General features: G+C 44.0%; 1 protein-coding gene across 6 annotated transcripts; it reads left to right on the forward strand.

The window, feature by feature from the left end:
• Positions 1 to 1,231: 1,231 nt before the first annotated feature.
• LOC148663699 (E3 ubiquitin-protein ligase TRIM39-like) lies at positions 1,232 to 12,386 on the forward strand. 6 transcript variants are annotated; one of them, XM_088631417.1, is made up of 8 exons: positions 1,232 to 1,867; positions 5,176 to 5,271; positions 5,417 to 5,650; positions 5,779 to 5,938; positions 6,805 to 6,864; positions 8,190 to 8,222; positions 8,496 to 8,522; positions 11,532 to 12,386. In XM_088631417.1, exons 1-8 carry the CDS (start codon positions 1,277 to 1,279, stop codon positions 12,077 to 12,079), a joined length of 1,749 nt encoding a protein of 582 aa, XP_088487543.1. In that variant the 5' UTR covers positions 1,232 to 1,276; the 3' UTR covers positions 12,080 to 12,386. The 6 variants fall into 6 exon arrangements, with proteins under 6 accessions (XP_088487543.1, XP_088487544.1, XP_088487545.1 ...); XM_088631418.1 differs by lacking the exon at positions 8,496 to 8,522; XM_088631419.1 differs by lacking the exon at positions 6,805 to 6,864.
• The last annotated feature ends 2,070 nt before the right edge of the window (positions 12,387 to 14,456 follow it).

Below are 14,456 nucleotides of genomic sequence, written 5' to 3' on the forward strand. Positions count from 1 at the left end.
AAATTTGCATTACATTAGGTATATATTATGTTATACTTTTTATTTTCATCCACTAAAATTTCCCTTAAGTTGTAAATTCCACATTAATATTCCATATGCACAGTAGAGATACAGATTAAATGACAAAATCGTTTCACTAACATCTAATGCAGCACAAGTGCCACTTATTGATCATCTTTGGCCAGCTAAATGCAAACCGCAATACACCACACGACCTTTACTGTATTAGGAAGAAATACTGCACGTTTTAAGTGCCTGCATCTGGAGTCAGGGGTCTTTTGTCTGAGATTTGAAAGTCTGGTTTTCGTGATGGCTTGTCTTGGACTCTTAAAAAGGACAAAGTGAGTAATCCTGCAGTTTGGTGTTTGTATTAAAGATTCAATTTTATTGTATTTTTCTTCTTAAAAGAGGGAGCTTGCTTGTGTTTTTGGATGCCTTTGTTGTAAAAGACTTAAGGACAAAATCCTGGCTTTCCTCCAGAAGTTCAGCCTTGAGATTCCAGTTGGTTGTGACCAGACAAGCTCTGAAAATGTCACACTGAACACCAGTGAATCTCAGCTGTAGGAGATTCAGGAGGGACTTACTGTATCCAGACTGATTAACTTCTCAGAGGTGTTGACAAGAAAGTGGGTTTCCATCACAGCACAGGATTACTACTTTACACAAACAGTGGTGGGAGTGTGAAAAAGGTTCCACAACATTTTAGAGTAACATGAGATGGGATAGTTAGATTAATTAGCTTCTAATAATAATCAGACACACAGGATGTTGTCAATCTCACACAGAGATCAGGGGTTTGTTAAAACAGCTGGATGGGCCAGCTGGCCTCCTCTTGTCTGTCCCCATCAGGGTCTGATCTTCTCATGCTGTGTGAGTGAGTTAGTATTTTATTGTTTTAATTATTGGGAACACAAACCACTAGATTGACTTCACATTAATCTCTGTACATGAGCAGCTACTGACATCTTAAAAAATCATAAAAAAACTTCTCTCTGTCAGCCTGAGTCCAAAATGACACCAAAAGTCACCTCCCCTACAACACCACCTCCTTCTTTTAAACAACAACCACCAAAGAAATCACAGCTGTTTCTAAACCACTCCCCCTAATAATCTTAATCACACCCCTAACAACGATACCCCCTAGCACTCACAGCCCCGCAGCTCTGTGCAGATCCAGAAAGTGAAACTCGGAGATCAGTTTCGTTTCACTTGAAACAGCCTCATAGCAGCTCCGTCTCTACTGCTCCTCTCTGTGCAGTTTTTACTTGTCAGAAAAATGGCAGAAGGCAATATTTCAGTTTCTCAGGACCAGTTCAGTTGCTCAGTGTGTCTGGATTTGCTGAAGGATCCAGTGACTCTGCTCTGTGGACACAGTTACTGTATGGGCTGTATTAATAACTGCTGGGATCAGGAATATCAGACTGGGATCTACAGGTGCCCCCAGTGTAGACAGACCTTCACCCCAAGACCTGATCTTCACAGAAACACCATCCTGGCTGAAGTGGTGGAGAAACTGAAGGAGAAAGAACTCAGTGGTCCTCCTCCTGCTCGCAGTCCTGCTGGCCCTGGAAATTTACTGTGTAATGTCTGCACTGGGAGAAAGAGGGGAGCTGTGAAATCCTGTCTGGTGTGTCTGGCCTCTTACTGTCAGACTCACCTCCAGCCTCACTATGAAGCTGTTCCATTGAAGAGACACAAGCTGGCTGATGCCACAGGGCAACCACGGGAGAAGATCTGCTCCACTCATCACAAACTGCTGGAGTTCTATTGCCGTACTGACCAGAAGTGTGTTTGTTATGCTTGTGTAATGGATGAACACAGAGACCATGATACTGTCTCAGCTGCAGCAGTAAGGACTGAGAAACAGGTGAGGACTTTCAGTCTGTATTTATTTTCTAGTACAAGATGTAAAATTGATATTTAGGATATCTCGGGCTCTAACTGATCTCTGGACTGTATTTACTGTTTCTGTAATGCTATATCTCTCCACTGGTGAGTCCTGCTCATGTACTCAGCTGTGATCCACACTGGTTGTGTCTCTGAACTGTCTCCTGTTCTTCTGTCTGTTGTTCATTATCTCCTCCTCCTCCAAACATGTTAAGTGATTATCAAAGACTGGTATGTATTTAGCCAAGATACTAGTTTTGAAACCATTTCAAATTTTGCAAGTTGCCACATATTTACTTCTGTAGAGAAAACCGGTTCAGGGACGCCAAATATGTAATCATAGTGGCTCTCTGAAGGCACCAGTTCTGTAGGGTTTGGGCATTTACTGTGACAATTATTAATTGTAGCAGTAAATCACAAAGTTGATTCTTTTGATGGCTTTAGAATCCAACCATGCGACATAACTCAAACAACGCGCACACACAGGTACTAATACACGAGGATACATTTATTAATACATAGAATATGCATATAAACAACAGATCTTAGCGAGAGGGTTATCAGAATACAAAAGGTATATATTCAATCAGTTACAAAGTGTTACACATATCAAGAGGACATACGTTCAGTATATCATTCATTAAGACCGTTTCGTAAAGTGAACTTGGTTACAACTTCTACATTAGATACTCAAACAAGTACATAACTCTTAGGAATTAAATTGATATCAACTGGTTGGGATAACAATTGAATTCTCGAGCTGTAATGCATTGAAGTTGAATACTCATCCAATCTTTGGGGATTCAGATCTCCTGCGGGCACAAAGAAACAGTTGCAGGCTGTTGCTGTCCAATCCGCGCTCTCTGGCTCCGTGCCAGGCTGTGCTGTGCGGCTTGCGACGGTGCGCTGCTGATGCTCACCGTTGGCTTTAACTAGCAAAGTTTGTGCACAGGAGAAAAGATGACTGTGGGTCCCAGCAAGTCAGGAAGAGGACCGGTTCGTTCCTGATGAAGAGCTAGTTCTGAATAGTAATTCAGCTGTCCACAGTTCCGACCTGTTCAAGAGGCCTGCTGCTGGTTACTCTCTGGCAACCTCAACTCTAGACTCTTAGAACAAAGGAAAGTTCTGGCACTCGGACACACTGGCCGTTCCGTGGTTGTCCGGGCTGAGTCTCAGGATGGTCAGGAGGCGCGCTGCGAGAATGTCCTGCCCTTGGGATTCTCCTTTGAATTCCCTTTAGAATTGTTGAATCTGAATCTGAATCTGAATCTGAATCTGAATCTCCCAGGCTCTCTGTGTTGCCTGTTTTTACCTGGAGGAACTTCAGCTCATTGATTGGCTGAAAGTTCCATGGGCATCAGAGTCCCACGTGGGTTACTCGGCCCTACCAGTCCCTGATTGGTTGATCAAGGTGAGATATGAGTCACTTAGTCCTGACACTTAGTAATGCAGTCCAGATGTCCAACTCGCACTCCCTAGACAGATAGGCGCCAATGGATAACCATTGATCATGATAGCCAGGCTTAGCTAAGTGCATCCCCCTTTGGGAGCTGTCCTTATCAAAAGAAAACATCTTGCATGAATGGTTTCTCTGTGGCTGCACCACAGAGATGAACAGAGAAATGGGGCCTCATTTGGGAAGCTCAGAAACACTTAATTCTGCCTTATTATTAAGCCTCGCCGCTACACTTCTGTTATGTTTCCAGTCAAAACTGAGCTTATGATTTTATTTACAAAGAAAAGAGTGAGTAAAAAATTGTGTTCAAATGACACTTTATTTTGCAAACATCACAAATTCAACTAGCCTTTCAGATAAAATGAACAGTCCCATTTGTGTGTGTTTGTGTGTGTGTGTGTTCACGCACATGAGTGCAGCGGGTGGTAATGATGGCTTGTTTTTGTGGTATACGATGCTGGTTTTTACATCCCTTGGGACACAGAGCTGTCTGTTCTTCCGTCGGGGGCAGCTGCTGGGGAGGTAGCCCAGATCTTTATGCCATATTTGCCTGGTTTACTCGGCATGTATTGTTGGGAAGGACAGTTGTAACAAGTTCAAGTGATGAATTAGTAGAATCCTATGATGACGAGAGAGAGTAGAGGCAGAAACAACACAGGTGTCCAATCTGAATCGACAGGCGAGTTCATGGTCAAGAGCAAAGGTAAGTTCAAAAAGCTGAAAGTAGTCGTACAAGAGAGGTTTCCAGAAAAGGAGCGAGGTAGGAGCTCGCTAGGAGAGAAGTCAATAGCGCGCAGTGAATAGCCAGTTTAGAGGGTTTAAATAGAGCTGAGTGCAGAACGGTACAGCGGGTGGTGATGGTTTAACACATGCAGCGACGGTGGTGCTTGTTGTGATTAGTCTGCTGCTGGAACTGGTCTGTGGTTTGTGGATCGATCTCTGATGACTGGTGGTCATGACAACAGCGACCTCTCAGGGGGACCAGGTGCTCATCCACAGTGACTTCCGGGCCGAGACTGTAGATTAGTGGCAGGCGCTTGTCCCAGACATCTCCAGTGCAGCGAATTCGTCTTGTTGACATCGGGCAGGTCTTGTGTCCCGCTTGTCAAAGCAAATGGCTCCTGAGAGAATATGAAAGGATTGACACATTAGCCTAAAATATGGCCCAACCAGACTCGGCATGCCAAAAGGTGGTGGTGGCCTCATTCCTTGATCTGTATACGCCAGACAGAATCAACAGACCCACGTATGCTTGAGAGTCTATTCAGTCCACCTCCCTCCAGCTATCGCTATCCACAAGTCTCCCCTCCAGGTTTGTCACATATAGGGCTGTCCTTTCAATAGCCCTTGGCAGAAACAATTTAAAGCTGGACTTTATATCTTCAACACGGGACACGGTATACATCTTGGCCCCGGGGCCATCCTGAAACTTGCAGCCACTGGGCTCATCAGCACTGCTGAAATCCCTTGTTGTGAGGAGCAGAGAGCAGTTAGGACACAGTATTGAGCTGTAAGAATGAAAAGCGAAGTCTCTAGATTGCGTTTCAGATATAATTTCTGTGTTTTCACTTCACATACAGATGTGCAGACCCAGGTGCGAGGAGTAAAAGTCGAGCAGGAGGTGGAGACTCGTGGTCTGCTGCGCTGCACATGCTGCCGGTGTAGATTAGACATGAAACAGGAGTGTGTCAGACAGGACCAGGAAACAAAGCTCGTGTGGATAAGACATCAGAGATACAGAGTGTCAATTGTCATGGGTGACTCTAAGGGGCATCTCTGTGATGTGATTCTCTTACAGCAGAAATGCCCTGAATGTCTCTGTTTCTCCACAGAATCAGCTAGGGGTGACACAGACACAAACCCAGCAGAGACTCCAGAAGAGAGAGAAGGAGCTTCAGGAGCTGACACAGGCTGTGGAGTCACTCGGAGTGGGTATTGACCAGAGAAGTGGACGCATTGACACACATTTCCAAAGCTGAACACTGGACAGTACCCTTTGGAAACACAACATACTGCATAATGTAGTTTGAGAGTTTTCCTGTGTAATAATCTACTGTGTGTCTCCTCCCTCAGAGCTCTGCACACACAGCGGTACAGCACACTGACAGGATCTTTACTGAGCTGATCCGCTCCATTGAAAGAACACGCTCTGAGGTTACAGAGCTGATCAGAGCTCAAGAGAGGGCTGCTGTGAGTCAGGCTGAAGGACTTCTAGAGCGACTGGAGAAGGAGATCACTGAGCTGAAGAGGAGAGATGCTGAGCTGAACCAGCTCTCACACACAGAGGATCACATCCATTTCCTCCAGGTAACATCATTGCTCTGTGATTCTGCAGTACAGAAGGGTGTCTCTCACACAGAGCTGCTCCTGGCTTCTCCCAAGGATTGTGTGTTGTGTTTGACTGGAAACTCCTCTTTCTCTTCTCTTCTCTTCAGAATTTCCAGTCTGTCTGTGTCCCTCCTGGAGATGGACACTCACCCAGCATCCCTGTCCGTCCAGATTTCTCTCCTGAGGCAGTGAGGAGAGCTGTCTCTGGACTGAAAGAACGACTGGAGGACATCTGCAAGAAGGAATCAATAAAGATTTCCATGACAGGTTGGTGGTGAAACACACTGATGTCTTTCTGGATAGACTATGAATTTCTCTTATATTGTTAATGGATTTTCTGTTCAGTGATTGTATTTATCAGAGCAGCTTACCAGTCAATGATTCAAATTCTAGGTGAAATATCTTTAAAGTTTTAGTCTCACAAATCTTTATGACAGTAACTGTATTGTTATATTGTGCTGTATGTAGTTTAACAGGAATGTTTTAATAGGAGCGACAGTCCCTGTATAGTAGAACCATAGGTGTAACGAACAGTTCTTTCCGGACCTTATGCAGACGACACAATCCGAAGAAGTAGGAAACACTAGGAAAAAGTCATGCAGGGATACGGGGCTGAAAACAGGGGGGCGTGTCCAAAGTGCGCTGGTGCACGGGGAAGGTGTGGCCGAGGCAAACAATCCAAAAAACAATCCATAGAGGCAATCCAAAACACAAGAATAAGACCATTGGCAGGTGATCCATCCAAACAAAGAATTAAAACCAGAAACCGGGTCAGAACCGGCGGACAGGGAACAGGAACAAAGATTAAAACCTTAACGGGACCAGGCCCTTCCAGGTCCCGGACTCGCACGGTGCGGAAACCAGATACAGAGCCAGGATGAGCATCAGCGCCTGGCTTTTAAGGTGGGCTGGGAAAAGGGATCAGGTGCACACAATTAAGTCTAAAGTGAAAGGGCTGGAGCACCCTTAAGGAAAGAGGACTATAATCGTGAGAATAGGGGCCACAGTCTCAGTCCAGTAGATCGGTCCTGTTACAATAGGATCTACAGCCCAAGTGAAGCAGAATAGCTCTGTTATTCCTGTTAATCTGTTACTGCAGCCCTGATGAAACATTTCTCTGTGTGTCTCCCCAGTGACTGATGTCTACAGTCTGCTGACTCCAGAACCCGGGTCCAGAGCAGAGCTTTTACACTGTGAGTCTGTTTTCACAACAGCTCCCCCTTGAAATATACCTGGAGCTCAAACACACAGCAGGAACAGTGATACATAAACTGATACACACTCTGACACACACACTGGTTCACACTCTGATACTTGCTGATACACGTCTGAATTCAGAAAGTCAAGCTTGCAGACAGTCACTCTGTGTGGATCAGAGTCACACTGTGTAAGAAACACACAGATGGACAGAGACAGAAAATCCAGTGGGGGTCATTTTTTAAGAAAATGCACTTTATTACAACAATGTGTACAGCACACTTCTTACAAAAAATACAATTATAACAACAACACTTCAACAGAATTTAAATCGTCTCTAAGAGAGTGATTGTTCATTATCAAACTTTCCATTTCGCAAGTGGTCAGTGAGGCTGGTTCACACAATAAGAGCCCCTCCAAGCCTCCTGGGTGTTACCACTGGCTGCAGTCCTGGCTCTGAAACTGCGATTGTCCATTTCTCAACAGGAGCACTAAGGAACAGGTTTTCTGAGCTTTCTTCAGTCCCTGTACAGAGCTCTCTGTCCTGTCCAGTGCACTTTTCCGTGGAGAATCCCCACCAGGCTACCTAGTTAAATAGCTTCATCCTACATGCCTCCGTTATGCTTCGTGAGCTGGAGGTTCCAGCTGACGGATCGCTGTTCCACCCCACACGTCTGGTCGCTATTGATGATGTGGGGCAGGATGGTCCTCAGTCTGCTGGCTAGTAGCTTGGACAGGATTATTGACACCTCTCACTGTCTAGCTGATGTCCAGAGATCAGGCAGTGTGTCCAGTGAGCAGGACATCTCTGTATCTCAGTCAGTGATACTGGTCACTGTGGGTACAGGTCACTCAGTCAGTGATACTGGTTACTGTGGGAACAGGTCACTCAGACAATGTTACTGGTCACTGTTGGTAAAGGTCACTCATGCTGTGAGAGATCACACGACAATGAGAAGCATTTGACTGAGCATTGATCAGTTCTCAGTATCACTGCTGGTTCTTTATGAAATCACTGCTCACTGCTGTGGACAGACTGTGTTTCTTATCTTTCTCAATGGCTCAAGCACCGGACTCCAGGGTGTCCTGTGATGTGTCTGTGTGTCTTATTGCCTTGTGCTGCTCAGTCTTATTGAGTGAGACTCCAGTCTTACAGCCACTGCTGCTCACCCTCACTGACTCTGATCCACACTGGAGTGGAGACCGGGGATCCTGAAATGAACTGACTGCAGACTGTAGTATAAACTCTGGTATAATAACAGGTATGAAGCAATAACAGTCTTTAGTACAATAAGGATCTACTCTCTCTCTCTCTCTGCAGATCCTGTGAAGCGAGCTCCTATCCCTAAATCACGTATGTACACTGTGTGAAACTCTGCTGACAGACAGTACTGACTTTACTGACGTGTTATTACCAGTGAGCGACTGTGATTACAGTGTCTGTATCTTTGTGTCCCAGTGTGTGTCTGTGATTAACAGTGTCTGTATCTCTGTGTCCCAGTGTGTGACTGTGATTAACAGTGTCTGTATCTCTGTGTCCCAGTGTGTGACTGTGATTAACAGTATCTGTGTCTCTGTGTTCCAGTGTGAGACTGTGATTAACAGTGTCTGTATATCTGTGTTTCAGAATGGCAGTGGTTGTGCAGTGCTGCAGGTAGGTCTGTCTCTTCTTGAAGACAGAGGTGTTGTTTTAAGCCCTAGTGTCTGAGGTTATTGAGGTCTTGAGTCCAGAAGGTCTCTTTGGTGTGATATGATCTGTAAACAGAAGGAGATGTATTTCAATCTCATGTTTCTGTAACATCCTACATGTGGGCTGTGAAGATCAATCAAAGTTTCATGGTGGGAATTTCTATCTCCGTCCTGTGTTTCAATCTAATGGCCAGTATGAGTCTCTCCAGGACTGACAGTATAGAAAACTCATTTTCCCCGAAGGCCACGTGCTCTGGTCTCTGCTAACTCCTGAATGAGGGTCTACAGACTGAATGTGGCAGAACCAGTGACTGGAAAAACTGTGGAATATCAGGAGAATTCAGGAGCAGAGCCAGTCTCATAATAACAAGCTGTTCAAATCCTAAGGAGAAACACTGTTAAAGGTTGTGGAAAAAAGGATGGTATAATGACAGTATTCTTCCCCTGAAGTTTCACAGACACACAGCCTCTTGTGAGAGGCAGCAGTGGGACTCTGGTACAGGGGCTCCTCTGGGGCCTGTAGGCCTCTCTTTTGTCTGAGAAATGGCTGCTTCTCTTCACATGTCAACCAGGCTGATGGGTCAGCAAGAAGAAACAAATGAGAGTTTATATTTATAAAATCACCTTTTCTTCGTCTGTTTCCCTATTTCCTCTGACTGTGTTATCAGGATGTTCATACAAACACAGTACAGGCAGGATGGGCTTCTATATAGAGTACGTTCAGGCTGAGGGAATAATAAACATTATCAGGCAGATAAACGTTATTGCTAAACAGCTCATGTTGTTGCTTTTTGTGTTTAAAATCATGATACAGTCAGGATGTTGAACCTCTTTAACCCCCAGCTCCTCAAAGGTCATTTCCACCTGGAGTGTTTGTGGCCTGAACATCTTGCAATATCTTGGACAGTATAGCAAGTCCAGGCCTGGTTCAGGGTCTGAATTCAAGGAACCATCTTGACATCAAGTCTGAAACATCAGATTTATATATATTTTACTCAGTACACACTCTAGGAAGAAATATCCGCCACCCCGAAAAAACACATTTCATTTCTTCAAAAATGATTATTCAAATTATAGCACATGTAGATACCTATTGTTCCAGGCCGTGCCCAATATATGTCTATTATTTATATTGGATAGGCTCTTTTTTACAGCCTTTCTATTCTCCAGGAGTAAAAACATAAGAACTGAGAAGAATCTTTTTGATCTTCACTGGACTGACCAGCAGACAATAGAAGGAGAGTTTTTATTAATTATTAAGAGTTTGTATTTAAGTATTAAATATCAGGAGAGTATTAAGTCAGTGTTCATTGGTCATGCGAATAAAGCCTCTTGAATTGAATTGATCAAAACCCCCATTCACAATGAACATGTATAAGCCCCGCCCCCCGTCTCTCAGTGGTCAGAGCTCACTGATTGACAGCTGGTGTCTCCTATCAGAGAGGCAGACAGCTATGCGCGAACAGTCTGAAGTCAGTATGAGCGCCACAGTCACAAAAGTTTTTTTTTTATTAAACGAATAGAATTTACAAATACAACTACAACCAGAGGATCAGAAACAGGTACAAGAGAAAAAAAACACAACAGAAAAAAACATTTAACCACCAGAGGTAATGAAGTAAATTATGTGATCAAATTGTATTTTTTACATATATCATGTTTCCCTTGCTTTATTATTTCTCAATTATATATAGAATTTAAATAGTGTTTCAACATGCATGCGTTTCCTGTATAAAATAAAAATCAGCACTCACTTTTTTAGAAAACAAATAAAAACACTTTTCTTTTTAAACACTTCGAGTACCTCTGGCATTCATGAAAAATACATACACAAAAGCAGATAACTTACTCTTAAATTGTCTAAATTATTGAGTTTTTCAAGAACCAGAACTATAACAGTCCTTAATACATAACTACAACATTCCAAACTAACACTAAATAAACATTAGTATATACTGCTATAACAAATTAAACCAAACATAATCATTACCTGAGCAGTCACTGGGAGCGAATCTCCTTCCTGTCCACAGAGGCCCTCGCTCCCACAAAGTAGGCTCTCCTCCCCTCTCTTCTGGCAGCTTCAACCTTGGGCCACAGCTGATTCCTGGTGCTCCTGTCTGGGGCGGACAGGTCCTCTGCAAATCTCAGTTTGTTCTCATTCAAATACTCATTCCCCCTCGCCGCTGGCCACAGCATATCCCTCACCGTCCTCTTGGTGAACTGTATTATAATCATTCTAGGGCGCACTTGCCCAGACATGTTAGCTCTCCCGAGCCTGTGAACAGTGTTGATGGCCGATATCATGCCCTCCTGGTCCGGCAGGGTCCTTTTACAGATACTCTTCACTGTTGCAACAATGTCCTTATTTTTCTGTAGTCAAAAAAAGCAAAAAAATAACATTCAGGTCATGAAAAACTCAAAACAACTCCTCAGCCTCTAAACTTTACCTCCCACCTGAATGCCATCTTGAATGCTGCGCCTCTGTTTCACTCTGGGTTTCTGGATGTGTTATTTCTGGTTTAAATTGAATACTTTGGACATTTCTTCACATTTTCAAAGTAAGTGTGAAGGTTTTCTTATATTTAAGCAAGATTTTGGTTTTGTTATTATATTGTTTTTGTGTAAAAACGGGCATTATACAGTCGTCTTTGAATTCAGCACTGTTTTATTCTGCGTCATCAGGAAAATGGTCTTAGAGAAGATGAACGAGCTGCTAAACTGGGATTTGAAATAAACCGTTTTAACAGACAGGCGCATCTCCAGTACTCTTTCCACGTCCCCTCCAGCTGCTACACTTTTCTCTTTAGTTGCCATCGATATTTTGTAGTACCATATATATATACGATTGAGGTATCTTAGACTTCTCCTTTGAAGACCCAGCACTCCTAAATAAAGACATTTCACAGTATAATGGAGTTAAGTTGGAATGTAATCGGCAGGAGCCTGTTGTGATATTTGCTGTTTTATTCCCCAGCTGCTGTGACTCTGGACCCTGATACAGCTCACTGTGTTCTCAGCCTGTCTGAGGATGGGAAGAGAGTGAGACAGGGACAGGGGAAGAGTCTCTCTGACAATCCTCACAGATTTGATCACTGGTCCTGTGTCGTGAGCAGGGAGGCCTTCACCTCAGGGAGACACTACTGGGAGGTGGAGGTGAACGACTGGTGGACAATAGGAGTGACCAGAGAGTCTGCAGAGAGGCAAGGGGGGTTCAGCTTCTCTCCCCAGCAGGGTTACTGGTGTCTGAGCTCTTACCTCTCTGTTTTATCTGCTCTCACTGACCCTGTGACTCATCTTCCCCACAGTCTGCAGCCCAGAAAGCTGGGGGTGTGTGTGGATATTGAGGAGAGGAATGTCTCCTTTTACACAGTGGAGTCCAGAGCTCATCTCTATACTTTCACTGACATGGTCTTCACTCAGGGAGAGAAGATCTATCCTGTCTTCAGGACTGTGGATCGTAACAAAGACCTTGAGCTGCTGCCTGCTGTCAGTGTGGAGATTAAACCAGTCACTGACTCATGAACACAGGCTGACTCTCTCCCAGCTCTCTGTCCCACTGCTCATACTGGGAGATGGGTTTAACGGCGGGTAGTGAGATGATGTCAAAAATCTAATAGTAATTTTAGATGATGTCGATGTTGTGTCATGTTTAAACATGTTATATTACAGTAAAAGATTAAAACAGGAAAATAACATATACGAGAGAGGGAGATATTCCTCGCTACCAGCCTGCTGTACTCCTGACTTGTAAATATCTCTGGAAACCCTCTCGTGTTGTTTTTTTTTTTCGAATTTTGAGAAAATAAACTGAAATGAATTAAAAATGAAATCCTGTGTGAGTCTCTCCTGCACGTGCCGGTGACTGTAAAGCTGCCTGAACTGGGAGTCCAGCTGACGTCATCAGCCAGGCAGAATAGGCACTGTGATGCCATCAGAAAGTGGTGTAGCGGCGAGGCTTATTAATAAGAAAGAATTAAGTGTTCTGAGCTTCCCAAATGAGGCCCCATTTGGAGCCACAGAGAGACCATTAGTGCAGGGTGATTTAAGGTTTCCTCTGATAAGGGACAGCTCCCAAAGGGGGATGCACTTAGCTAAGCCTGGCTATCATGATCAATGGTCATCCATTGGCGCCTATCTGTCTAGGGAGTGCCAGTTGGACATCTGGACTGCATTACTAAGTGTCAGGACTAAGTGACTCATATCTCACCTTGATCAACCAATCAGGGACTGGTAGGGCTGAGTAACCCATGTGGGACTCTGATGCCCATGGAACTTTCAGCCAATCAATGAGCTGAAGTTCCTCCAGGTAAAAACAGGCAACACAGAGAGCCTGGGAGATTCAGATTCAACAAGATTCAGAAGGGGAGTTTCAGAGAGATTCAGTAAGATTCTGGAGAGGATTCTGTGGACTGTTCTAAAGGGAATTCAAAGGAGAATTCCAGGGCAGGACGGCCCAGGAGCAGAAGGCTCCCAAGGGCAGGACATTCTCGCAGCGCCCCTCCTGACCATCCTGAGACTCAGCCCGGACAACCACGGAACGGCCAGTGTGTCTGAGTGCCAGAACTTTCCTTTGTTCTAAGAGTCTAGAGTGGAGGTTGCCAGAGAGTAATCAGCAGCAGGCCTCGTGAACAGGTCGGAACTGTGGACAGCTGAATCACTATTCAGAACTAGTTCTTCATCAGGAACGAACCGGTCCTCTTCCTGACTTGCTGGGACCCACAGTCATCTTTTCTCCTGTGCACAAAATTTGCTAGTTAAAGCCAACAGTGAGCATCAGCAGCGCACCGTCGCAAGCCGCACAGCACAGCCTGGCACGGAGCCAGAGAGCGCGGATTGGACAGCAACAAGCCTGCAATTGTTTCTTTGTGCCCGCAGGAGATCTGAATCCCCAGAGATTGGATGAGTATTCAACTTCAATGCATTACAGCTCGAGAATTCAATTGTTATCCAAACCAGTTGATATCAATTTAATTCCTAAGAGTTATGTACTTGTTTGAGTATCTAATGTAGAAGTTGTAACCAAGTTAATTTATGAAACGGTCTTAATGAATGATATACTGAACGTATGTCCTCTTGATATATGTAACTCTTTGTAACTGATTGAATATATACCTTTTGTATTCTGATAACTCTCTCGATAAGATCTGTTAGGTTTATATGCATATTCTATGTATTAATAAATGTATCCTCGTGTATTAGTACCTGTGTGTGCGCGTTGTTTGAGTTATGTCGCATGGTTGGATTCTAAACCCATCAAAAGAATCAACTTTGTGATTTACTGCTACAATTAATAATTGTCTCAGTAAATGCCCAAACCCTACAGAACTGGTGCCTTCAGAGAGCCACTAACATTACATATTTGGCATCCCACGGCTACGGTTTTCCTACAGTGGCTAAGGGTGTTTATGGGAGTTGTAGTTTGTAAGATGTTTAGTTCCCAATAAATTGATATAATAGCCCAGTGAAAGCTCTGTTTACTTTCATATGAAAGCCCAAAACACTAAACTGAACCCAAGATTTTACATCTGTTTGGTGGCAGCGTCAAGTTTTTTTCTTCACGGACAGAAACTTGGGCTACTTGTCAGTCTTGTCTTCTGTCCTGGGCTATGGGCTATTTAATTATTTACTTTTTTCGATAGCCTGAAATTTCATTCAGATCTGTCCATGTAATGTCATACATTTTATTGCCCTTGTGTGTGTTTAACCCTTGTCGAATGGGTTGTAAATGTCTCTTCCTTGAGTACTGGCCAACACTGAAAAAAGGCTACAGGAGCTCTGTAAATGAAGATTTGTGTGTGCGCTACCCAACACACTTAGTTGCAGCAGTGTGGGTGTTTAAATGCTATTGGCTCATGAACAGCATCCCCCTATCCCAGTGCATTGCCTGTCTAATAGTGCC

Source organism: Lepisosteus platostomus, chromosome 5, assembly GCF_059453375.1.
Source record: "Lepisosteus platostomus isolate fLepPlt1 chromosome 5, fLepPlt1.hap1, whole genome shotgun sequence".
Taxonomy (NCBI): domain Eukaryota; kingdom Metazoa; phylum Chordata; class Actinopteri; order Semionotiformes; family Lepisosteidae; genus Lepisosteus; species Lepisosteus platostomus.